This window comes from Passer domesticus, chromosome 21 (assembly GCF_036417665.1).
Source record: "Passer domesticus isolate bPasDom1 chromosome 21, bPasDom1.hap1, whole genome shotgun sequence".
Classification (NCBI taxonomy): domain Eukaryota; kingdom Metazoa; phylum Chordata; class Aves; order Passeriformes; family Passeridae; genus Passer; species Passer domesticus.
The window spans coordinates 633,074-658,872 of NC_087494.1; the positions used below are offsets into that span (position 1 = coordinate 633,074).

A 25,799-nucleotide genomic window follows, 5' to 3' on the forward strand; every position below is an offset into this window, starting at 1 on the left:
GTGGGGACCAGGATTCTGTCACCCCCAGGCTGTGGGGACCAGGACTCTGTCACCCCCAGGCTGCGGGGACCAGGACTCTGCCACCCCCCACTGAGGACACTGGGGGTCTGTCGCTGCCTCCTGGCTGAGAGGACTTGGGGTTCTGTCCGCAGGGATGTCCCCAGAGATGTCACCGCCCTGCAGCTGCGGGGCCGCAGGGCTCTGTCCCCACCCCGCATGCCACCAGGTCCCTCCAAGCATCGTCCAGCCGATGTCCTTTGCTGCAGCCTGCCCTGGAAATCCCAGTATGTCCCTCGGGATTCCAGCTGCAGGTCACTCAGTGCCACCTGCGGTCACTCAGTGCCACCTGCGGTCACTCAGTGTCACCTGCAGGACCCACCACACGTGCAGCCAGCCAGGACTGCGGGGACAAGGCCACCCGGGCCGGTGTGGAGCCGGGATTTTGGCCGCCAGCCGCACGTGCAGGAGCAGCAGTACCCTCCAGAGGGTGCAGTGCTGTCACCGGAGCTCCGTGCGCGTCCCGCTGCCAAAATCCGCCTCCGTCCCCACACATGGTCGGCATCAGAGCCCTGCCGTCCTCCCCGGAGCCACCGAGGCCACGCGGGGTCCGTGTAATTCCTAAAGCCGGCTCGCATCTGCTCCGGGGGGCATTCCAGCCATCAGGGGGAATCAGGAAATTGTTCGTAGCGCTGGCCCTGCCAACGGCCGGGGGTAGAGTTCTTTGATTTCCCAGGCTCGGTGTCCACATCTGTAGCAGGGAAAGGGGGGAATTCGTACATGAGAATAAACGCGCTTGGAAAGCCGTGAAAACTCCCTTTCAAGTCAGCCTGATGAAAACTTCATGTTCTGGAGCTCTTTGCTTCAAGGAGAGCAATCTGTTTCGAAGAGGAAAAGCTGTGTATTTTTCTTATTTAAACCCCCTAAATCTGCTGGAGCATTAAAAATATTTGGCATTTCCACAGCACATTTCATTCCCAGCTCCAAATGCGTTTTACAGACATTCATTAATTAAGCCTCGCAAAACCTTGGGGAGAAAGGGAAGCAGTGCTTATTAATTTGCTATTTGTGTTGCTGCAGCACACCGAGACCCCGGCCAGGACCTGGGGGCCTTGTTATTCCAGACAGGACCTGCTCAGAGGAGGAGATGTCAGCAGGGGAAGAGGCCACCACGGGCCCTCCTGGTGTTCCATCCCCGGTCCCTCCTGGAGTTTGGAGCTCCCACCAGCTGTCCCCCCTCTCCAGGGGTGCTCTTTTTGTTGTTCTGGTGTTTGGGGGGGTCCTGCCCCTCCTTCCCAACACCTTGTGGTTGTCCCGCTTCCAGCTCGGCTTCATTTGACACCTCCCCCTTTCTCTGGGGGTCACTTTGTGGAATCTCGGAGTTATTTGGGTTGGAAAAGACCTCCAAGACCACCGAGTGCAAGCTGTGACTGATCCCCCCCTTGTCCCCAGCCCAGAGCTCTGCGTGCCACCTCCACGAGTTCCTGGGACACCTCCAGGCACGGGCACCCCAAACCTCCCGGGGCAGCCCCTTCCAGAGGAAGGGCTTTCCCTGCTTTCCGTCCTTTCCATCCTTTCCATCCTTTCCATCCTTTCCATCCTTTCCACCCTTTCCACCCTTTCCATCCTTTCCCTCCTTTCCACCCTTTCCCTCCTTTCCATCCCTTCCATCCTTTCCACCCTTTCCATCCTTTCCACCCTTTCCATCCTTTCCATCCTTTCCATGAGGAAATTTTCCCAATACCCAGCCTGAGGCCGTTCCCTCTGGTCCTGTTGTCCCCTGGGAGCACAGCCTGGCTGTCCCCTCCTGTCAGGAGCTGTGCAGACCCCAAAGGTCCCCCCTGAGCCTCCTTTTCTCCTCCTGAGCCCCTTCCCCAGCTCCCTCAGCCTCCCCTGACCTGATCAGCACACCCTGATCTGCGAAAGACTCCAAACAAACGCTCCCCCTCTGCTATTTTTAGGTCCCTCCTGATATTTTTAGGTCCACCCTGGTATTTTTAGGTCCACCCCGATATCTGAAGTGCAGCTATTTCTGTCCCTGAAGGGCTGTGCCCTCTCCGTCCCAGGTGTGGTGGCAGTGGAGCTGTGAATGTTACACCTCTGCTTCCCCTGCAGGAAAAGCAGGGCCGGGCTGGATGCTGTAAATGCCTTTCACATGTTCCCCAGATCCCAGTTAAACTGAACCCCAGAAGGTCTCTCAAAGCAGGAAAAATGCATTTATAAGACCCTGGAAGGAAGATGTATTCCATAACGACTCTGGTGACCAGGCGTGCTGACTTGTGTCATGTGGAGAAGGAACCAAGGGGGGTATTTCTTGTTATTTCATATTGCTGATGGGATTTTACCTCTGGCAGCAAATCCAGGAACTTTTTAGTTACCATTATTGTTTGATTTTATGAGCCATTTGATATTTATTTTTATTTCTCTTCATTATTTGTTGAGTGCACTTAGCCCCCTTCCCCGAGCAGCCTGCCTTATATCTAAGGTGAATTTTATGACCAGTGTTAGCACAGCAATCCGAGCAACTCACACAACTGTAATATATTTATCCTGTGCACTCAGTACGTCCAGGCAGGCCTGGAATTCCTACTGTGGAGAGCAGTGGTCTGCCTGGAAAATCCCAACTCTAGCTGGACTGGGTTAAAATGAAAAAAAAAAGGAATAAACTCCAAACTATTTACATTCTTCTTCTTTCTGATCTTGATTTCAAGCCTTCAGGATCTATTTGAGTCATATTTTCACCTTTTTTCTCATTTGTTTTTCCCCTTGCAAAACATGAGGTCTCTCCATGTACCTTTTGCTGCAAGCCAAGCTCTTGTGTATCCCACGGCTCCCACAGCTGGACTTTAAAATCCACAGCCAACACTGGGAGAGTCATGACAAAATCATGAGCTGGCAGCTCTGCCTCTCCCTCAGACCTCATTTCATCTGCTCAGGAGCAGGAATTCCTCACAGCTCCCAGCACCAGCATCCAGGGATTTTTTCCCCCAATTTTTGTTAGATTTTTCCCAGCACAGGGTTTTTTTTCCCAATTCTTGTTACATTTTTGGCTGCTTTATTTTCCCTTGTTGCGGAGGAGGCTGCCGTGACCTCGCTGTCTCTTCCCTGGTGATATCCCAGCTCTGCCTCCTGCCTGCCCGGAGGGTGTGCCGGGGTTTCTCAGTGCCAGTGCTTCTCCCTGCTTTTATTCCCTCTGGATTTCTGCTCCACTGCTCCCTGCTAATCCCTGCTAATCCTGACAGAGTGGGAGCCCGGGGAAGCAGAGCCTGGGGGTGTCTGCTGTGCCAGCAGGATGCTCCAGCCTTTCCCCCTGTCCCTTTTATCCTGGATGCGTTTCCCCAGGAGATGTTTGATCTGCTGTGGGCTGGCAGAGGGGGATCAGCCCCTCCTTCCCCCTGCAGCTCCACCACGGCAGAGGGAGAATTCCACGGTGGAGAGCGGCCACCAGGCCAGGATGTGGGACCCCCAGGGATGTGGGACCCTCAGAGATGTGAGACCTCAAGGGATGTGAGACCTTCAGGGATCTGGGACCCCCAGGGATGTGGGACCCCCAGGGATGTGGGATACCAGGGTCCCTCCGAGGAGCTCTGTGGGCTCCCACCATCCTGGGGTGCAGCCGAGCCCCACCGGTCCCAAATTCCCCAATTTCAGAGAGAACCCAACACAACCAGCACAGAACACGGGGACAGCAGCATCCCCTCCGTGCCAGGACGGAGCCAGCCTGGTTCTCTGGCTGGGTGCCCACCCCAGGCCGTGCCCCCCACCCTGTGGAGCAGCGGTGCCAGGGATGGAACGCGGAGTGTGGCAGTGCCGTGCCCTGTGCCACTGCAGGACACGAGCACAGAGCACGTGGGTCTGCCCTGGGGGAAGGATCAACACCTTCTGGAGGAATCTTGGGCTCCTCCAGCCCCACACGGAGAGCTGACCCCTCGGGGCTGGCTCCCTCTCAGCTGGCGCCGTTGCCCATTCCCAGCTCCACTAGCACCACGGCCACGACCCCGCAGGTCCCCTCCGTGTCCAGCACGTGCCATCCCCCAAAAGCAGGGAGGCTCCAGGTGCTGCAGCACCCCCAGCCCATCGGGAGCCTGCTTCCCATCCGCCCCATCAAAGCCCAGCTCCCCCGACCAGCTTGGCTGCGCTCCTCACCTGGCAGGAGAACACTCGAAGGAGCCCCTCGCGGCGTTCCAAGCAGAAACGAGGGCCAGGCGATGGAAAATGCCTGTGGCTGGCTGAGCTCCGAGGGTGCTCCACGTCCCCACGGCAGCGCCAGGCCAGCAGCTGCGCCAGGCCCGGCCGGCGGCACCGCGCTCAGCCCTGACATTTGAAGACGAGGAATAATTTGGCTTCATTATCCCCCCCCGCCCCCCGAGGGGTCCCTCGAGCCGAGCTGGAATGTGCGTGGTAGGGACAGAACCAATCCCATTAGCACGAGGAGATTGTTTTTCCTTGGGTTTGTTGCTGTTGAATGGCCCGTGGCTCCGGCTCGGTGGGTAGGTCACGGGAGGAGGACGGGCAGGGCAGAGCCATGGATGTGTTTGTGTTTTCCCATCCCTGGCATGGTGCTGCCCTGGCCAGCGCCAGCAGCTCCCTGGGGTTTCCATCTCTGAAGGCCTGGTGGGCTTTGTGGTGGCTCCAGGCACGATTCAAAGGAGAATTTGTAAGGGAAAGGGCTCAGCTCCACACGTGGGGCCAGAAAGGTGCTTTGAGGCCTTGCCCAGCTCCTCATCTCACCTCCTCATCCTCGCTCCGTCCCTGGATGGGGATTTATCTCCATTGGGGTTAAAAGTGAATTTACAGCTCTGAGTGTTGGTCAGGAATTCGGGATTGCAGCTTTGTGCTGCCAGGAGCTGGGCCAGGAGCAGGGAGAGGCAGCTGGAGCTGCTGGAAAATATCCTTTCCCATGTGAGAGAGGAGCCCAGCTCTGCTTCCATCACCTCCAGGAGCCCTGCAGCTCCAAACCTGCGACTCTCATGGAAGAATGAGAGCCAGCACCCCCTTCCTCCTACAAGACAGGACTTAGAAACCTGCCCTGACCTCTTGGCGTCCTGCAGAATGTCCCTGGGATGAGGGAAGGGGATCATTGGTCCCAAACCATCAGAAGGGGGATTGGCGCATGGACTCCTCCTCCCTGCTGACCCAGTCCTGGGATTTCTGCCCTCTGAGGCATCCCGGGGACCCCAGTGCTCCCCCAGAGCAGAGACATCCTGGGGGAGCACCCCAGGGCTCCGGGACAAGGAGCTGTGAGTGCTCCTGGGGGGACGGGTGAGAAACAGGGACAAAGGCACGCTGGGGAGCAGATGGCAGAGGGAGGGAAATCCGTGCCTGGCCCAGCCTGGTGGAGCCAGGCCAGCTCCCAGCAGCTGAGATTTTCTGGAGGGGACAACAGCAGCCCAGTGCAGCCACCAAGAGCAGCCAGGGGGGCTGCTGACCCTGATTACAGCTGGTGAGACCCCCACAACCCTCAGCACCCACTGCTGGCACGGAGACCGAGCCACAGCCAAGGGGGGAGAGGCCACAGGGGTCTGTGGTGGAAGTGCAGGGGGAATTTGCTGGATTTTTCCCACTTTTTGAGGCGACTTCTTGCCAGAGACGCGTGTGGGATTAGTTGTGGAGCTGTGGTTGGACACGTGGACACACGGGGGTGAGTGTGGACACGAGGGTGTGTGGCCATAAAGGTGAGTGTGGACACAAGGACATCAGGGTGAGCACGAGGGTGGGAGGATGGACACAAGGACACGAGGACAGGAGGATGGACACAAGGACACGGTGATGGACACATGGGTGTGAACGTGGGCACACAAATGCTCACCCCAAGGCTCTGGGTGCCCCCATGCCCTCACCACCACCACCAGGGCCTGGAGGGTGCTTCCACGGCCACACACCACGAATTTCCCTTCCCCTGCGAAGAAATGAAAGAGGGAGCGAGAAGGAAAAGGCGTCGGGTGGAAAAGGCCTGGCTGCCTGCTGGGGGGAGTGGAACCAGCGGATTTCATGCGTCTCCTTCTTGTTAGAGTGGGGTCCCTCCTCACCTGCTCCTGGGCACAGCTTCCTGCCCCCCGAGCCAGCAGGGAGGAATCTGACTCCAGTTTAAAGGCGAGGAGCTTGTCCACGGTCTGCAGCCCGCTCCCATCCCAGGAGGGGACACGCTCGGGGCTCTGCCCGTGCTGGGCTGGGTTTGCCAGCTGTCTGCACTGATCTGCCAGCACCAGCCCCTGTGAAAATTCAGCACAAAGACACCCCCTGAGAGTGTCCCTGCCCTCTGAGGGGCACTCGGTGGCCTGGGCCTGGCCGGGGGGAGTCATCTCATTGTGCCCCCCTCAAAAGCTGCTCCGTGCTGCATCCCCCAGCCCTTCCCTCTTTCCCTGCCTCCCATCCCGAGGCGCTGCTGAGGACACCCCAAATCCCATTGTGGGCTGGGAAACGTGGCCATGGCGCCCGCAGTGCCTGCCATGGCAGCCCCACAGGGCCGAGGCTGCCCGAGCATCCTCCCCCAAGCCGGGAACGCCATCCCTCTGCGCTCCATTTAGGGACAGCCCCTCCTGTCCCCGCGGTGCCAGCGCTGAGCCGCGCTCCCCAGCACGGCCAGGGGTGACACCGCACCCCCACGGAGGGACAGGCAGGGACGTGCTCCTGGCAGGGAGCAGAGCAGGCCTTTGGAGAGCCTTCCTTGGCCGTGACTGCTGCCAAGCACGCCGGCATCCATCCCCGGCACCTCCGCAGCCCTGGCTCCGCGTCCCGGGGCGAACGGGGGCTCCTCGGGGGCCCCCCGCCGCCGCTGGCTCCGAGCTGGGGACCCTGCTGAGCTACTGAAGTGCTGCAGACGAGGCTCCAGCCCCTCGCGTGAGCCGGCCTGCCGTGCCTGGCACCGGGAGAGCTCGGCTGTGCCGCGGGCACGGCGCCAGGACAAACACGCGCCGCGGGGAAGGGAAAGGTGGGACACGCCAGCCCCCCAGTGCTGTGTGTGTGACACCGGGGGTGACATCAGCCCGGCCTGATTCACACTTTTCCTCCTCAAAACGGTGCCCACGGGTGTTTTCAGTGAGAACAGCCCTCGTTTCCCAACCCTTCCACGAGCACGGAGCCCTCCCTGAGGCTGCAGCCCCTCCTTGCAGCTCGCAGGGGGATGCTTTGGGGGGCTTGCCCCACGGCATCTCCCCCTGCTCTCCATGCTGAATCTCTCAGCCCAGCAGCAGAGAGGAGCTTTGTTCTGTGCCCATGCCAAACAGCCCAGCAGGGATTTCTCTCTGGTTTGCCAGAGGTTTCATCCCGGCTCAGTTTGCAGAACGGGAACAGCCCCGCGCCCTCCTGCCGGCCCCACGTGGGGGATCAAACCCGCTCCCATCCCCGGACCAGCGCCCCACGAAGCCACCGACTCGCCCAGCTCTGGTACAAACCTTTTATTCTACTCCCCCTCGCAGCTCAGGGCTGGGTTTGCCCTTCGGAGGCGAGGCCGGGAGGGCTCCGCCGGGCCGGGAGGGCTCCACCGGGGCCGGGAGGGCTCCACCGGGGCCCGGAGCTGCTGCCCGGGGATCGGGGGAGCTGCCGTGGCTGGAACATCAAAGACTCCACCGAGCTTCACACGCGGCCGGAAAGCAACAACGAAAAGTGGACCCCAAAACGGACACGAGACCCCCCCACGCCTCCCCCCAACCCGGTTCCCCAAAGCCAGATATGTTGGATGGGTGGAAGTGACACGGAGCAGCACAAAACCGGCGGGGAGGGGGACGAGAGCCCCCGGCCCCACCTCGCCACGGTCCCCGGGAGCCGGCGGCGCACAGAGAGAGCCCGAGCACCCGGGGGAGGGTCGGGGGTAATAAGTTAATCTGTACAGACGCGTTAGGTGACACGGGGGTGGCGGGACCGGCACAGGGGTGTCCCTGTGGGGCGCGAGGAGCCGCGCGCCGGTGCGAATCAAACCACGGAACGATGCATGAGATCGAGTGGTGCAGGATGGGGGGACACGGGGAGCGGGGAGGCACCTCCATGGCCAGGGGCTGGGCCAGGTGAGCCGAGGGGAGCCGTGCTTGGGCCCACCGCCCACTTTGAGGGCAGCGCTGTGAGCCCAGGGACACAGAGACGGCCGTGCCTCAGCTACAGCTCCGCAGGCTGCTTCAGCACGGGGCAGGCGTGCTGAGCCCGGGATGGAGCCATCCCTACGGGATGCCGAGCCCGGGATGGAGCCATCCCTACGGGATGCCGAGCCCGGGATGGAGCCGTCCCAGCAGCTCCCACCTCCCGTCCGAGCTCGGAGTCAGGGAAACGCCGCCTCATCCCCTGCTTGTTGGCACCAGGGCCAGCTCCCCGAGGGCATCACGGGGCAGGGAGGGCAAGGAGCCATGCCAGGGCCCCTGCACAGCTCCGGGAAGGGGCTGGCCGGGTGCTGGCGTGGGCACGGAGGCGGCGGGATCCGCTCCCGTCTCCGGCTGCCAACGCCAAATCCATTCGCCACGTTTCGGCTCCCCGAGGCAATCGGCTCCGGCCGGCGGAAGGGAGTTCCCAGGGCCGGGGCCGGCGCCTCGGAGGCTCAGCCCAAGGTGGGAGGCCGGGGATGTGCCGAGCCAAAGCTCAGAAGGCTGCAGACACTCTCCATCCCCCACCGCAGCCGGCTCCCTCCTGCCCAGCGCTGGAGCCGTGCCCGGAGGGCTGCGGGGCCCCGGCGGCTCCGGGCGGGAGGAGGCAGAGTCCCGCTCCGGGGCCGGGCTCCCTCCGGCCTCCCCGCTCCGGCAGCTCCCCTCTCGGCCCTGCGAGCCGGGATCCCGGCTCTCGGCACATCCCTGGGGGAGGCAGAGCCGCTGCCCCTCCCGGAGCCTGCCCAGAGCGGCCGTGCCCGGGAGGGGAGCGGGAGGTGCCCGTCCGGGGCCGGGGGCGCGGGGAGCCGGGCGGGGCCGGGGGCGATGCCGTGGGGATGTGAGGGGTCGGAGGAGGCGGTGGAAGGGGCGGGAGCGCTACAGGATGGTCTTGTCCAGGTCGACTTTGAGGGGCAGCGGCCCCGCGTCGTCCCCGCCGTGCGCGGGGCACAGGGTGACGGTGATGACGGGCGGCAGGGGGAAGGCGCCGGGGCCACCCAGGTCCTCCAGGTACTCCTTGTCCCCGTTGATGCTCAGAGGCTGGAAGAGAGGCAGAGACAAGAGTGCAGCCCCAGGACGGGGTGCGGCTTGGGGACACGCTGGGGCTGGCTGTGGGCGCACCTCACACCCCACACGGTGTACCGGGGCACGGCAATGCCCACCCAGCCGTGCCAGCTGTCCCTGACACCCGGGGGGCTGCGCTCACCCATACCTGGGTCTTGACGTGCTGCTCGGGGGCGGTCACCAGGCTGGCGCAGCTGAGCCACAGCATCACCATGACGGAGAGGAAGAGGCAGGCGGCCAGGATCCAGCGAGGAAGGCCCGAGCGCCTGTAGCACCCCACCAGCCCCCGCCAAAGAGGAGGCACGAGTTTATGGCAGGGCACGGGCTGGGAATTGGGGCTGGGGGGGATCTGCTGTGCCACGTCCAGCAGGTCCCAGAGCACCTACTTGGACATGCAGCCCAGGAAGTCGTGCTCCTGCTGCGGGGGCTCCGGGGGGTGCGCCTTGGCTTTGCCCCGCGGCTCCTTCACGGGGGGCTTGTCCCCCTTTGCCCGGGGGCCTGGGAGGGGAGAGGATGCTGAACATGGGCGCCCATGTGGGCACACCCTCCCCTCTCCGTCCCCGTGCCAGCGTGGTGGGGGTCCCCCTCTCTCCGCTAAGGGGGCACAGAGGATCCCCGCAGCTCCGTGGGGCAGGGTCCCATCCAGAGCCCCCCCGGCGTGGGTGGGGGTGTGGGAAGCTGATCAGACCCGAGGAATGGGAAATTTGTTCAGCTCTGGAGGACTCGGAAGGGAGCCAGGAGGGCTCGGAGGCTCCCAGCCCCTCCCAGCAGCCCAGACCCCCCCGCACCTGTGTGGGGCTGGGGGACAGCAGGGCTGGGTCCCGATCCCGACCCCGGCTGCGCTGGCTGGATCTCCAGGGCCTCGGGTGCTGGGTACTCCATCTCGGGCTGGGACTGCATGGGCAGGGAGAGAGGGAGAAGGCAGTGAGGAAAGGGGTCCCCACCCCTCTGGGCACCCACAGAGGGGGTCCTGGCGACACCCCCACCTGAAACACCACAACTTTGCCATCGTCCGCCTGCAGGTAGAAGGTCCAGGTGGAGGAGATGAAGCTCTGGGCAGAGCTGACGATGTCGTTGCAGAAGGTGGAGACCAAATCCAACATGGAAAACGACGGCGCTTTCAGCTCCAGGCTCTGCAAAGGAACGGGGACATCACCTCAGCGCTGTCCCCTCGTCACCACCCTGCTGGGGAACATCCCACCCCGAGGTCGTGGCTGGGTTGAGCCGGCTGCTCAGGTCTGGGCTCAGCCTGCTTCTCCCAGGCACAGAAAGGGATGTGCCAGGGCCATGCTCCACTCCCAGGAGGGTCACCCAGCGGGGGCTGTGATCCCTGGGGTGACCACCCAGCTTTGGGGCCATCACCCAGCCCCAGGAGCGTCCCTTTGGGGCGGGATCACGCTCCTCTGCCGGAGACAATGGAGCGGAGCGGCCGCGGTGCCGAGGGCGTTCCTCTGCTGGCAGCCTCTCGGTGCCCTGGATTCTTGGCCGTCGCGGCAGTTTGTTATTTTTAAAGCATCCCTGCTGGAATCCGCTTGGCTGCTCCCTGCCACTGGCTCCGAACATTTTCCGACAGCCCCTTGCACGGTCAAACCAGCAAACAGGAAATAAATAGGTCAGATTCTGTATCTAATTATTATGCTAAATCTGCTTTGCCTGCTCGTCTGGGAACCTGAGGAAAAATGCTTCGGGTGGGTGGCCGGGGTGAGGGCCCTCCCTGTCACCCCCAGTCACCCCCGGATGCTCATCCCTGGCCTCGGAGAGGGGTTGGGGAGTGGGATCAGGCCCTGGGAAGGTCTCAAAACGGGGCTGCAAAGGAGGGGGTTCAAAGGAGCTTTTCACTCTTTTATGGCGCGGATTCATCTTTGCCCGCACGTGCACGGAGCCAAAAGCCTCTTCCTTGGGCCAAAGTCTAATTTCATTAATTGGGCAAAAGCTGAATTAATTAAATGTAGGAGGGGAAAGCGTTGCTGATTGCTGGGAAGGATAACAAATCAAAACTGGGGGAGTCTGTCAGATCCTCTCCCCCAGGAATTCCCCGTGGTCTCCCTGCCTGGCCCAAGCCAAGCCCAGCCCCCTTAATTTGCTCCTTAGATTTGTGACAAAGCAACCAGTGGTGGCTTGGATCAGCCTGGCACATCTGGAGATCCCATCCAGATGGAGGGATGGAGGGACGGATGGATGGATGGATGGATGGATGGATGGATGATGGATGGATGGATGGATGATGGATGGATGGATGGATGGATGGATGGATGATGGATGGATGGATGGATGGATGGATGGATGATGGATGGATGGGTGGATGGATGGATGGATGATGGATGGATGATGGATGGACAGATTGATCCATGGATGGATGGATGATGGATGGATGGATGGATGGATGGATGGATGGATGGATGATGGATGGATGGATGGATGGATGGATGATGGATGGATGGATGGATGGATGGATGATGGATGGATGGATGGATGGATGGATGGATGGATGGATGGATGGATGATGGATGGATGGACAGATTGATCCATGGATGGATGGATGATGGATGATGGATGATGGATCCATGGATGAGGGGATGGATGGGTTGCACATGTGGGGTGTCCCCCATCCCAAGGAAGGGGGGACTGTGCTGAGCTCCATTCGAGGAAGGATTCCCCCATCTCCCTTCACCTTCTCCTTCCTGCTCTCCTCCACCTCGGGCAGCTGCTTGCGGCACCCGGTCACGCACCCAAACTGCTCCTCTGCGTTTCCGTAGGCTTCAGCACAGGCTGGGGGAGAGGAGGGGTCAGCGTGGGGGGGTGCTCAGTCCCTGCGACCCCCGTGCCCCTCCCCACTGCCATCCGGGGCTGCGGGGCTGAGCGGGGCGGGACGCTCCAGAGGTGTCGGGTGTCGGGTGTGGCGCTGCTCCCGGTGGGGTTTGGGGATGGGGATGCCCCCGGGACGGCGTTTGGGGGCCGCTCGGCCAGCGGCTCCTCTCACCTGCCTCGCACTCGGCTCTGGTCGTGTTGAGCTCGGCGCTCGCATCCACGAAGTGACAGATGGAGAACAGCCGGCAGCCCCGGTAACAGGCGTTGAGAACAGCATCCTGCGGCGAGGAGGAGGAGGAGAGCGCGGAGCTGGCACCGGGCTCAGCCCGGTGGCGGGGCCGGACACCCCCACGCGGCCCCCGCATCCAGCGGGGGGGCACCGGGCAGCGCCGCCCCCGCCCAGGACCGCGGCAGGGCTGGCACCCCAAAGCAGGGAGAGCTGCCTGCAGCCCCCCGCGTGCCCCCCACGCTGGGTCTGCGCGGGGCCGAGTCCCCGTGGAGGGTGTGGAGGGTCCCCCCGAATCTGTTGACAGCAGCCAGGCCGGGCACGGGCTGGCAGGAGGTGGGGTGCACTGCTCTGGGGCAGGGGTACAGATTTGGGGGGCCGGGCACACACTGAGGGGGTGTGGGGGGCACACAGAGCCCACACGGGGGTCACCGGGATTGGGCAGGCTCGGGGTAAAGGGGTGACACTGTGGGCACCCCAAACCCGTGGGGATGCCCTCACTGGGGCACCCCAAAGCTGCTGGAGGAGACCATTGGGGGTGCCCCGGTGCCCCCCGTGTTTGTCCCACGGGGGGTGCCCCAGTGCGGGGCTGCGTTGGCAGAGATGCCTGCCAGGGGTGCCCCCACTGCTCCTGGGGGCCCTGCTGCCTCTGCTGCCCCCAGTCCCCTCCAGTGCTCCCAGTGCCCCCGGTGCCCCCCCGGTGCCAGCGCTGCTCCTGGTACTCAGCGTGCCAGCTGTTCCTGGTGCTCCCCGTGCTCCCAATACTGACCCCGATGATCCTGATGCTCCCCACGCCCCTGGTGCCCCCCAGTGCCCCCCAGTGCCCCCCAGTGCCCCGATGCTCCCGGTACCCCAATGCTATTGATGCTCCCCACGCCCCTGGTGCCCCCCAGTGCTCCCAGTAATCCCAGTGCCCCCCAGTCCCCCCAATGCTCCTGATGCTCCCGGTACCCCCAATGCTCCTGGTGCTCCCCACGCCCCCGGTGCCCCCGGTGCCCCGATGCTCCCGGTACCCCCAATGATATTGATGCTCCCCACGCCCCCGTTGCCCCCCCAGCTCCCGGTGCCCCCGGTGCCCCGGTGCCCCCCGACTCACGGCGGCGGCCCGGCGCTGCAGGCTGCGGCCGCACTGCCCGCGGCACCCGCCGGTGTCTCCCAGCTGCGGCGAGAAGGGGTCGGTGGCGGCGGCGGCGGCGGCGGCGGCGGCGGCGAGAAGGGCCAGGCCGAGGGCGAGCAGGGCCCGGGGCCGGCGGGCCGGGGCCGCCATGGCGGGCGCGGAGCGGAGCGGAACGGAGCGGAGCCGAGCGCAGCCACCGCCGCCGCCGCCGCCGGCCCCGCCGTGACGCGCTGTGCGCCGGGCGGGGGGAGCCGGGGGCGGGGGGAGCCGCCGCAGCCTGCCGCAGATCCACGGCACCGGCACCGGCACCGGCAGCGGGCGGGGGGATGAGAGCACGGTGCGGGAGGATGGGGGATGCCCGGGCAGCGCGGGGTGAGGGGCACCCAGGGGTGCGGAGAAGGGGGGGGTCCAAGGTCCGGGGATGCAGCGGGATCGGGGATGCAGTGGGGGGGACAAAGGGGACGCGGGAACCGGGAGATTCATGGGGACCAGAGAGCGGAGGGGACCCCGGGCTAAGGGAGGCTCTGGGGGATGCGGGAGGGATCAGGAGGAGCGGGGACACAGCAGGACCTGGGGTCACCCTGACACAGAGGGGCTGAAGGGGGCACTGAGGGGATGGCCGGGAGCCGTGTCGCGCTGGCACTGGTGCCACACGGAGGGACAGGGCTGCCTCGATGCCACCCGCGTGGGCCAACCCCTCAGGAGGGTCCCCAGCCAGTGTCGGACCCCACTGTGCCACCCCTGTGTGCCTCCAGGACTCCCCAAGTCACCTTCACGCCTCTCATCCTCATCCTCACTCCTCAGGGCCCCCGGCCGGTGCTGGGCTCTCCCTGACACCCCGGATTCACAGCTGTGATTTCCCCGGCTTTACAGGACATCAGGGGCACCCCCACACCCCCTCACCCCTGCCCCTTCCCCTCATTTATGGCAGCACCCCAGAGTGGGCCCGGGGGGAGGAGGGGGCGGGCTGGGGGCTCCGCTAACCTCCGGCCCTAATGGGGAACACATGGCGAGACCCCGGCGCGGGGAGGGGGGGTCTCCCTGTCCCCGCTCAGCACTGAGGGGTGCTCCGTGCCCTGGGGTGGGCTGGGGGTGCTGGGGGGCGCAGCCCGTGCCCCCCCCCCGCCGGGAGCAGCGAGCGGGGCCTCCCCTCTCCCCGCCAGTTTATTCATCTTATTAATCAAAGCAGGGCCGGCAGAAAATGAGCTGCGGCCGGGCCGGCGGGGCTGCTCCCCTTCCCCCTCCTGGAGCCCCGCCAGCCCCGGCCCCGGGTCCGCCACCGCTGACGGATGGCCGAGTAAATGGGGTAGATTGGGGGCTGTCACCGTAAATCACCGCGGCGCAGGTGGGGCTTCCACCGGCGGCGGGGGCAGAGCGCAGCCCGGACCCCCGGGGGCACCGGGAGCCACAGCCCCGACCCCCGGGGGCACCGGGAGCCGCAGCCCCGACCCCCGGCGGCACCGGGAGCCGCAGCCCGGACCCCCGGGGGCACCGGGAGCCGCAGCCCGGACCCCCGGCGGCACCGGGAGCCTCGGGCCGGTGGGCGCTGCTCCCGCCGCACCTGCCCGCGCTCCCTCCGCTCACCTTTCCACAGGAAAAAAAAAAAGAAAAGCCTTTCCCAGGCAAAAACCTCCGAGCTGGCAAATCCTCGGCGCCCTCCCTCCTCCCCGCTCCAGGAGCACTCGGTGCCTTTGGCATTTATCACTACTGACCTACATTTCTCCTCGGAGCCTTTCGGGAAGCCTCGGGCTCCCCCCACGTTGCCCGGGATGTCTCTCGCACGGGCAGGGGACCCTTCACTCCGTGTCCCAGCCCTGCAGAGCCCATCCCTGGTGCTCAAGCACCCTCTTGACATTCCTTGCCCTCCTCTGGAGCAGCTCAGGCTCCGTCACGGGACTCTTTGTGCTTCCCAAAGCAAACAGAGGCGGGAAGGTGCGGCCGCCCCGAGGATGCTCTGCAGGGAGAGGGTGCGGGGGGGCGGCAGGGAAGGGGTTAAGCGGGTTATAAATTACCCTTGGATGTGGAAATGTGACTGAGAGGAATAGAAAGCAAACTCTGCCTGCTGGATTCTTTGCATTTCTTGCCTCTTTATTTTTCCCCCAGGTCACTTTAAAAGGATGCAGGCAGTCGAGGCAGCTCCGCTGCGCCTCTCCTCCCGCTTTTCCCGGGGTTTGGGTTTTTTTCCCTTGTTTGTTTTTTACACCCTGGCCCTTGAGCCAGATGCTGTCTGCGTCCAAGGATTTTATGGAGTGAGCTCTGGCTGGGAAATCAAGTAATTAGATTAATTCAGGGCCCTGGTGACACATGATGGAGGGAGGGAGGGAGGGAAGGTGGCGGCTGGTGGGAAGCCGGACCGAGGATGCTCCGGGCGGCTTTGGGGATGTCCCCAGGGCCACCCGCGTCCGTCGGGGAGGAGCCACGTCCCGGCCGGGCAGAGCAGAGAGCTCGTGGCAGGGAGCTGGGCCCCACGGGCAGATCCTGCCCCGCAGCGAGGCCCTGGGAACCGAGCCACCCCGGGGGACAGCGGGACCGCGCCGGCCTCGGGGGACCCCCGGCCGGGGGGCAGAGGGGGCGTCCGGGCTGGTTCCTGCCTCCGGCCGGTGCCTGCGGCTCGTGGGCCGGAGGGAGCAGCTTTAAAGGTCACCGTCAAAGGGCAGCGCTGAGCGCAGCTGCGCCGAGCGGCCGCCGCTGACTCAGAGCGCGGGACAGCGGCTCGGCCACCCCCGGCTGCCCCCGGACGGGTCCTGACGCCACCCGGGCACTGCCCGCGGTTGGGGACCACCGGCCCCTCGCCCTGTCCCCGTGCCACAGGCGCTGCTGCGAGCTGCGAGGTCCCTGTGCCGCCCGGGGTGACAGCCCACCATGTCCCAGAGGGGACCGACCCTCCCCTCCCGACACCACTGTCCCCCCATCTTCCCCCTGCACCCCAAGCACGCCTCAAGCCACCTCCTGACGATTCCTCTGCCACCCAGAGCCACCCACGTCCCCTCTGCCAGCCCCAGGGTGGAGTCACCCCCTCCCCGGGATCCCCCCGCGCCCGGCTCCCCTGAACCCCACAAGCTGGGGGTGCACGCCTGGCCGGCGCTGGGGGCAGGGTCTGGCAGCGCAGGTGGGCGGCCTCGGTGGCCGCTGCTCCGGAGGGGGAATTTCTGCTTTTCCCCGGCACCCAGCGCTGGCCGCGGTCCCCGGCGGCTCCCGGGGGACGCGGGCGGTGGGTCGGGACCGCGGGCGGCCGCCGGCCCCGGGGCAGCCGTGATTCACTCGGCCAGACTGCGGCCGCTGGGGCTGAAGTTTCTCAGGCTGGGTGGCTCCCGGAGCCTGACATTTTTGGGAAATTTCAACAAAAACAGTTCAGAAGCTTCCAAAAAACAGGACGATGGGAAAAGGCATTGTTTGGGCGGCCTCCCCCTCTCGTTTTTTATTGTGTTTTCTAATCTCTGCGATTCCCGCTGGTGCCCAACACCTCGGAGCCCCACTCAGGGTCACCCCCGACCCCCCCACCCCGAGTCCGTGGGGCACCCGGGGCCACCCAGGTGTCCCCTGCCACCCTCCGCGCTCCGTTCCCGGCAGGGAACGCTGTCCCCTCCCCTCCCAGCTGGGGACACGTGGGGACAGTGGCCGTGCCGTGACCAGGACCTGCTGTCCCGGGGGTCTGTGACCTCTCTGGGGGTCTGCAAAGCTCTCGGTGCCACCGAGACCCCGGGAGGGGGCACGGGGGGGGACGCTGGGGGTGCCCAAGTGGGTGGCTTTGTCCCGATGCTGGTGGCACTACCGGGCATGCCACGAGCCCTGGGGACACCGCCAGTCTGGGGGGACTCGGAGCCACTTGGGGTGGTTTTTCCACTTCTTCGGGGTTTTGAGGAGGAAAGCCCCGAGATGATGGATTCGCTAGAAAACATCGGGATTTATGGGATGATGTTCCTGTTTTCAGCCCAGAAATAAGCAAAACCAGGGCTTTGGATCTCGAGGGCGCTCGGAGCGCGGGGGAGCCGCGGCGGGGGGGCCCGTTCGGCGGCGAGAGCGGCCCCGGGGGCGCGGGAGGGTCCCGCGTGAGTCACCCGTGGGCCGGCGGCCCCGGAGCGGCTCTTACTCACCTACAGGGGGGGTCGGGGGGAGCGGGACACCGGCCCCGGGGAGGGCTGGGGGGGTCCAGCATCCCGCGGCGGCAGCGGGCACCGGGCGGGGGCCGGTCCCGGGGCGGTGCCGGGGTCTGTCCCGTGGCCGGTACCGGAGCGGGACGATGGAGGGGGGGGGGGGTGGCGGGGCCGGTGGCTTTCTGCCCCCCCGGGGGCGGTCCCGGGGCGGGGCCGGGGCGGCAGTTGGGGCTTTGGTAACCGGGGGTTGCTCAGACTTGCTCGGGACTTCCCCGGACGTGCCGGTGCGCTCCGCCGCCCCGGGCACCGACGGGCACCGGAGCAGGCCATGCCGCCGCCGCTGCTGCTGCCGATGCTGCCGCTGCTGCTGCTGCTCTGGCCGCGCCTGCCCCGCGCCGACCCGCTCTCCTGTGAGTACCGGCAGCACCGGGCGGCTCCCGCAAGGTGGGCGCGGGGCGGGCGGGGGTCCCGTCGGGGCCACGCGGGCGCTGCGCGGAGCCCCCCGGGGCTCTCCCGTCCGGCTCTGGCCCCGGCGTGCGGAGCCCCCCGAGGTTCCCCCGCTCCTTTCCGCGTGTCCCGTTCCCCCCAGCGGTGCGGGGATGCGGAGCCCCCCGGGGCTGCCCGTTCCCCTCCGTGTCCCGCGTCCCCCCCGGCCCGGGATGCGGAGCGGTCCCGGGCGCGGCGGGGGCACCGCCGGGCGCACCTCGGGGCTGCGCTTCGGCTGCTGCTGCGGAGGAGGACGGGAACCCCCCCGCCGAGGGTAGCCGGGACCCCCCATCCCCTCCCGACAGGCAGCCGGGACCCCCCATCCCCGTCCCCGCAGCCCAGCCGGGACCCCCCCGCCCCTTCCCCGCAGAGAACAATAGAGGAACCTTTTTTGTGCTGACCCCCATCCCCGAGCGCAGCGAGGAGAGCCCCCCTCCCCCGGAGCGGCGAGTGCTCCCTCTCCCCACGGAGAACGGGGACCCCGAGAGGGGCCGGTCCCCCCCTGTCCCCCTCCCCGCCGTCCAGCCCCCCCTCCCGCGGAACAATGCGGCTCCATTCCCCACCCAGGACAATGGAAACCCCCGGCCTCCGCCCGGAGAACAATAGCCAACCCCTTCCCCACGCGACCCCCTCGCACCCCCGGGGGCCATCGCCCCCCTCTTCCCCCCCCAAAGCCCCTGAGACCCCCCCCTCCCCCTGCCGAGAGCAGCGGGGTCCCCCTTCCCCCGGGAGAGCCGCCCCCCCATCCCAGAGAACAATGAATCCCCTTTTCCCACCCAGAACAATAAGGATCTCCCTCCCCGCCCCACGAAAAACAACGACCCACCCCCCCCCCCCCAAAAAAAAAATAATCCCCCTGGGGGCCCCGCAGTGATGCCCAATTTGGGGGCCCCACCCGGCGGCGGCAGGTCCGGGAGGTGCCACCTGTGGGCTGGGCTGTGCAGCGGCCCCAGCCCCGCGGGGATCGGGGTCCATGGGGGCACACACGGGGGAGGGATCCCCCCTTCCCCAGAGCCCCAAACCCCAGGGACCCCCGGTCCCGGCGGCGGCCGCGCTGCCCCCGCTGCGGCCCGAGCCGGGGGAGGGCGAGGTCCCGCTCCCGCTCCCCGCTCCCCCAGCAGGAAGTTTGGCTTCCTCCCTATGATGGGAATTTCTCAAGGCGATGGATGTTCGCTCCGACGCGCGGACGGCACCGGCCGGGGCGGGCACGGCTCGCCCGGCAGCTCCCGCGGGGTCCCGGCCACGCCGCGGAGCCCGGAGCCCCCCACGTCCTTATCGGGGGCTCCTGCGGGGCTTAACTGGGGCAGGAACTGCTGGAGCCATCGGGCGGGGAGAAGGAGCGCTCCACAAACCCCTTCCGCGGCCAGTCCCGGCGGCTCCGGTGCCCAGCGCGGTGCCCAGGCGGTGCCCGGCGGGGCTGATCCCGCTGGCAGCCGCCGAGGCCACGGCCGGACCCTCGCTGGGGCTGGGCCCGCTCCTTTCTCCCCCCAAAGGGCCGGGTTCCCCCCCGGACCCCCATTTCCCCCTCCCCACGGGGGTCCGGGGCAGCGCTGGCCCCGCCGCCCCTCGACGTGCGGCGCTGGCGAAGGCGAAGCCAAATCTCCTTTTAGAGAGCGAAAGTTTCCCCTCGGTGCAGCTCGGCCGCGCTGGAATGCCTGGGCTTTTTATAAATCCCTCCTCGAGCCCAGGGATGGGCACGAGAAATGCCAGTCGGGGATGAGAAAAGGGGAAAAAAAGACCGGAGAGCAGAGCACAAAAGAGGGATAAAGCGTTTTTGGGTACCGTGTCTGCCCGCAAACCTCGCTGCTCGAGTTTTAGAAGAGCTCAAACTACACATATATATTTAATTTTATTTTTCCTGTGGAATCCAGAGCTTCCCAAATTCCCTTTTGTTCTTCAGGGCAATTATTTCTATTTTCCTTTAACCCCCTGCACAGCTCAATAAATCTTTTTTAACTGCGTGATCTCTGACACTTATCGGAGCTTTTTTTTTTTTTTTTTCCTCCCCCCTTTTCTTTGCCAACCCCTTCAAACTCCGATATAAAACTAAAATGAAATCCGGCCCTTCGGAAGAAAAGCATAAACGTTCCCGACACCTTGGAAATGTGGTTTTACTTTATAGCATTACTTAGCACCTGATCAGCATTTTTTTTTTTTTGCAATAGAGAAGCCATAAAACCCCCGAGCAGGTATTTTCGTTGCAACTTGCACATTCCACAGCCCGCCTGCGTCTCTCCGGCCCTTTCCTCTCCGATCGGAAAACTTCACACTTTTCCCTTTTAAAACACATGTTCGGCGCTGCGGCCGTGCTGAGGGGGGAAAGCAATTCCAGGGGGAAAAAAATATAATATATATATGTATATAATTGGCCCCTCCAGAGGCTCCTGCTTGAGGAAGGGAAAAAACACCAAAATCCAGGGGAAAAAAAAATACCGAGAGAGAGAAAATTGGCCCCTCCAGAGGGTCCTGCTCGGAGGATGGGAAACGTGTCTGTTTTACGGTGCTCGAGTGAGTTTCTGGGGCTGTTTAGATTAAGATTGAGGAGAATCAGGGCCGGGAGTGCAGGGTCTGATATCGGCGGGGTGGCACCGAGGGGGGGCTGAGGTTTCCAGAGGCCCGGCTGGCCTTGGGGAGGGTTTGCTCCGGGGGGTGGCATGGACCCATGGTCACCCATGGGTGCTCGGGGTGTCCGGGGTACCCAGCCCCGTGCCGCGCGTGTTTGGGGCGCCTGGCACCAATCCGGGGGTGCTTGGGGTGCCTGGTACAAATCCGGGGCTCTCTGGGGCACCCCGGCTGTTTTTGGCTCTCTGGGGTACCCCCGATTGCTTTGGGCTCTCTGGGGTACCCCCGATTGCTCTGGGCTCTCTGGGGTACCCTCTCTTCTTTCGGCTCTCTGGGGTACCCCCGGCCGCTTCTCCCCTGGAATTCCTCCCTCCAGCATCCCCCGAGCGCTGGCGGCGATTCCCAATTAAGCGTCCCCGGCACAAGGAGGGCCCTGAGCGCTAATTGCGGAGCGCTGATTAGGGTCTCTCCTAATGCGTGCCGGGGATTTTGGGGTGGCCGGGAGGGAGCCGGGCGCTGAAAGCCGATCGGGGCCGGCGGGTCGCAGGGGCGGGGAGGTCGCGGCACTTTCCGGGAGGTAATTTGGGATGTTGTTAGCCCGGCGCGTGCGGAGGGAGCCGGGAAGGGCTGACGGACACGGAACACCCCGCGCCGGGGGCCCGGGGCCAGCCGCGCCGGGAATTTCTCCCGGCGGAGCGGGGAATTTCCCCCCAGCCCGCGGCACCCCCGGGATGGCGAGGGGAGCGCATGGTGAGGATGAGGAGGGAGCTCTTGGGAAGAATGCCGGACCTTGGCAGTGTTGGGAAAATGGGGAGGGGGAAATCCCCTCCAATTTTCTTTTTTTTTGAAATGCTTTTGTCGCGGAAAAACTTCCGAAGCTGCAGCCCAGCCCCGCCCCAGCCCTGGGGAAAAAAAAAAAAAAGATGAAAAAGTGGATAGGAAAAGTATTTTAAAAGTTAAAAAAATAGATGTTGATATAAAAAATAGATATTAAATGTGTTTCGAGATAAAATGTATGTAGATAATAGTAGGTGTAAAGCGTATTTAAATAGATAAAAAATAGGTGTGTATTGAGATACAGAATAAATACAAAAACTACTTAAGGAGATATAAAATATATAAAATGTCTTTAGGTATAAAATGGATATAAAATATGCAGAAGTAAAGAATAGACATGAAACACATTTAAACCAATGTAAAATAGAAAGCAGTGTCTTTAAATGGATGTAAAATGGAAAGCAGTGTGTTAAATTGATACAAAATAGATACGTGATGATTTAAATCTATACAAAATAGATACGTGATTTAAATCAGTATAGGCTTGCGATGATTTACATCGATGTAAAATAGCCAAACAATGTATTTAAATTAACACAAAACATATATGATGATTTAAATTGATATAGACGTGATGATTTAAATTGATGTAAACTAGCAAAACAATGCGCTGAAACAGATATAAAACGTATTTAAATGAATACAGAAGAGACACCAAGGCGTTGAAACCAATGCAAACCAGATATAAAATGTATTCAAACACACACGAGACATGCTTAAACAGCTCAGCTCAGCACCAAAGCCTCCCTGCCTGACCGCCGTGCTCTCTGTCTCCCCGGCTGCAGACCCCGCGGTGATTTCCCCGCAGGACCCCACGCTGCTGATCGGCTCCTCGCTGGTGGCCACGTGCACGGTGAGCCCGGACATCCCGCTCAAGGCCGAGGATCTGTACTGGACGCTGAACGGGCGGCGCCTCCCGGCCGCCTCCTACGCCGCCCTGGGCCCCTCCACGCTCAGCGTGGCCCTGGCCCGCCTCAACGGCTCCAGGCAGCAGTCGGGGGACAACCTGGTGTGCCACAGCAGAGACGGCGGCATCCTGGCCGGCTCCTGTCTCTATGTTGGATGTACGTGATGGGGTGTGCATAACGCGCCGTGATGGGGTCTGGTCACTGTGCTGGGGAGTGGTCACTCTGTGTTGGGGTCTGGTCACTCTGTCAGGGTCTGGTCACTCTGTCGGGGTTTGGTCACTGTGTGCTGGGGTCTGGTCACTCTGTGTTGGGGTGTGGTCACTGTGCTGGGGTCTGGTCACTCTGTCAGGGTCTGGTCACTCTGTCAGGGTCTGGTCACTCTGTGCTGGGGTTTGGTCGCTGTATGCCGGGGTTTGGTCACTCTGTCAGGGTCTTGTCACTCTGTGCTGGGGTCTGGTCACTCTTTGTTGGGGTCTGGTCATTCTGTGCTGGGGTCTGGTCACTGTGCTGGGGTGTGGTCACTCTGTCAGGGTCTTGTCACTGTGTGTCAGGGTCTGGCTGCTCTGTGTCACTCTGTGCTGGGGTCTGGTCTGTGTGCTGGGGTCTGGTCACTCTGTCAGGGTCTGGTCACTGTGCTGGGGTCTGGTCACTCTGTCAGGGTCTGGTCACTCTGTGTCGGGGTTTGGTCACTCTGTCAGGGTCTGGTCATTCTGTCAGGGTCTGGTCACTCAGTGCCAGGGTCCAGCTCTGTGTCAGGGTCCAGCCGCTCCGTACCGGGGTCTGGCCAGCACTGGGCTGTGCCTCCCCCATGGGAGAGAAGCCAGGGATCCCCACAGAGGAATCAGCGTCCTGGTTCTCACCAAAGCGTGCCAGGAGCTGCTCTGGTGGAGCCCTGACCCGCAGGCAGCTGAGAGGCTGCTTCGGCACAGCCTCGGTTAAAACGCGCTTGTCCGAACCAATAATCGTAAGATTTTATCTCGGGCTATTTTAAGGACAATGCTGTGTCCCAGGAATATGGGATCAGAACAGGGAATGCAGCTCGGGTTTGTTTTTTGGGTCGCTACGCATTCCCGGGAATGCAGAGGCTCAGCTGGGAATGCAGCTGGGATTTGGGGTTTGCGTCTCCGTGGCTGGAAAAAAAACAGCTCTGGAACCTTTTGTTCTTTGGTTTTTGTCTCTCCCAGTACCCCCAGAAAAACCAGTCAACATCACTTGCTGGTCCAAAAACATGAAGGACCTGACCTGCAAGTGGGCGCCCGGGACAGAAGGGGAGACCTTCCTGCACACCAACTACACCCTCAAGTACAAGCGCAGGTGGGTTCTCCCCTCCATCCCTGTTTTGTTAAAAAATTTGGAGTGGGATTCAACGGGAAGCAGGGAAGGGGCAGCTCCGTGCCTCCTGGCTGGGGTGCTGCTTCTGGGATGAGTTTCCTCCTGGAGCTGGGGAGGGTGAGGAGAAGCTGCTGTGGGTCTGGTCGGGTGGGGAATCCCTGAGTGAGCCACGGGGCCGCTCCCCCAGTTCCGGCAGCGTGGAAAAACCAAGAAGTGACCCACGGGAGCATCGCGGGGGTGGGGGAGCGGTGCCAGCAGCTCAGCCATCCCTGCCGCAGGTGGTACGGCCAGGACAACACCTGCCAGGAGTACCACACGGCCGGCACCTACTCCTGCCACATCCCCAAGGACCTGGCCCTCTTCACGCCCTACGAGATCTGGGTGGAGGCGTCCAACCGCCTGGGGGTGGCCGTGTCCGACGTGGTCATGCTGGACATCCTGGACGTGGGTGAGCCACGCCACCGCCACCGTGTCACCGTGTCACCGGTGACCCGGCGGGGGGGCCGCGCTGCGCTGCGCTGGGGCAGCAGGAAATGGGCGATATGTGAGCAGAATTGCTCCTAATCGAATTAGGCTGCTTTGCTCCGAGTCGCTTTTACATCCGCGGCTCCTTAACCCTCGCGGCCCCGCGGCGCTGCCCCGCTAGCCCTGCGCTGTCCCCGCAGTGACCACGGACCCGCCGTCGGACGTGCACGTCAGCAGGGTGGGCGACCTGGAGGACCAGCTCAGCGTGCGCTGGAGCTCCCCGCCGGCCCTCAAGGATTTCCTCTTCCAAGCCAAGTACCAGATCCAATACCGCGTGGAGGACAGCTCCGAGTGGAAGGTGCGTGGGCACGGCCGGGGGGCGGCGGGGGCGGCCGAGGGGCCGGGCGCTCCCATGGCCTCGCTCCGCAGGTGGTGGATGATGTGGGCAACCAGACCTCGTGCCGCCTGGCCGGCCTGCGCCCCGGCACCGTCTACTTCGTCCAGGTGCGCTGTAACCCCTTCAGCATCTACGGCTCCAAGAAAGCCGGGATCTGGAGCGACTGGAGCAACCCCACGGCCGCCTCCACGCCGCGCAGCGGTGAGTGCGGCCGGCAGCGCCCGCCGGTGCCACCGGTGCCTCCGGGGCCGCCGGGGCCGCGGGGCCCTGCCCGGCACCCGGATTTCTCCCAAAGGAGCCAGTTCGGAGCTCGGCTTTCCCAGCCGGGAGCCAAAACCTGCTCGTGCTCCTCTGGGCCCTCCTCATCCGCGGCACGGCGGCGATGGGGAGGGGGCGAGGCGCGTCCCCCCCGTGTGCCACCGAGCCCCTTGTCCCCGCAGAGCGAGTGGCGGGGGGCTGCGACGCCAAAGGGGGGGAGCAGAACACGACGCTGCGGCGGGAGCTGAAGCAGTTTTTCGGCTGGGTGAAGAAGCACGCCTACGGCTGCTCCAACCTGGGCATCAAACTCTACGACCAGTGGCGCGTGTGGCTGCAGAAATCGCACAAAACACGCAACCAGGTAGGTAAGGAGCCTTTCGCACTTCTTCTCCCCGGCTGGGTGGGGACGGGGAGGGGGGGGGGGGGACGCGGGGTGACCCCCCACCCCAGGGATGCTGGGGGGTGACGCCGACCCCGGGGCGACGCGGGGCTCTGCTCCTCTCCGCAGGTTCTTCCCGGCGATAAGTTGTAGCCCGCGGGGGAGCGAGCGCCGGCAGGATGGCACGGGGCGCCCGGCGCCCACCCGGGACCGCCCGCGCCCGCCCCGGCCCCGCCGCGGGGGCGCTGGGAGGCGGCCGGGGCGCAGCGCGGCCCCGCGGCCCTGGCGGATGGGGTGGGCTGAGGCTGGGGGGCCGGGCTGGCCCAGCCCCGGGGGCTCTGTGGGACCCTGGCCCCGCGGCAGCGAGGGGACCCCCCAGCCCTGCCCGGCCGGGGGAGGCACCGAGGCTTTGCTCCGCCAGCCGGAGCAGCCTCTGGGATGAAAGGGGCGGCGGGGGCTTCCCGGGTGACCCCTCCCTCGCCGCAGTTCCCCCCGGGAAGCGATTTTGGCCTTTTTCTCGCCAGGGTCCCCACGTGCGAGTGCACGGAGGGGTCCGTCCCCAGGGAGCCACGCGGGCTGATTGGAGGCTGCTGGGGTTTGCCCAGTGCCTGCTCCAGTTTTGATTCAAACCAGCCTTATTTTGGTTCCATTTCAGTCAATTAGGAACAGATTTAAGCTTAATGCCAATAAACCTCTGAAAGCCCAGCGGGGTCTGCGTCAGCGGAGCGGCAGCGCTGCGCGGGGACGGGGATGCAGCGGGCAGCCAAGTGGGGCCCGTGGCCCTTGTCACCCCAGCCCGGGG

At 64.0% G+C, this 25,799-nt stretch overlaps 2 protein-coding genes across 6 annotated transcripts; one reads left to right on the forward strand and one right to left on the reverse strand.

The window, feature by feature from the left end:
• Positions 1-7,379: 7,379 nt before the first annotated feature.
• On the reverse strand, positions 7,380-13,505 carry TMEM59L (transmembrane protein 59 like). 2 transcript variants are annotated; one of them, XM_064396630.1, is made up of 8 exons: positions 13,259-13,505; positions 12,109-12,214; positions 11,800-11,897; positions 10,115-10,261; positions 9,917-10,022; positions 9,514-9,626; positions 9,277-9,417; positions 7,380-9,104 (listed from the first exon to the last, which is right to left on the reverse strand). In XM_064396630.1, the coding sequence occupies exons 1-8, from the start codon at positions 13,427-13,429 to the stop codon at positions 8,943-8,945; spliced, it is 1,044 nt and encodes a 347-aa protein (XP_064252700.1). In that variant the 5' UTR covers positions 13,430-13,505; the 3' UTR covers positions 7,380-8,942. The 2 variants fall into 2 exon arrangements, with proteins under 2 accessions (XP_064252700.1, XP_064252701.1); XM_064396631.1 differs by having other exon boundaries at positions 9,277-9,394; positions 9,515-9,626; positions 13,259-13,504.
• Positions 13,506-17,647: 4,142 nt separating this feature from the next.
• On the forward strand, positions 17,648-25,799 carry CRLF1 (cytokine receptor like factor 1). Of its 4 annotated transcripts, none has more exons than XM_064396628.1 (8): positions 17,648-17,783; positions 22,044-22,322; positions 23,351-23,480; positions 23,777-23,946; positions 24,164-24,321; positions 24,393-24,561; positions 24,801-24,983; positions 25,127-25,282. In XM_064396628.1, exons 1-8 carry the CDS (start codon positions 17,702-17,704, stop codon positions 25,141-25,143), a joined length of 1,188 nt encoding a protein of 395 aa, XP_064252698.1. In that variant the 5' UTR covers positions 17,648-17,701; the 3' UTR covers positions 25,144-25,282. The 4 variants fall into 4 exon arrangements, with proteins under 4 accessions (XP_064252698.1, XP_064252697.1, XP_064252696.1 ...); XM_064396627.1 differs by having other exon boundaries at positions 24,801-24,979; XM_064396626.1 differs by having other exon boundaries at positions 24,801-25,269.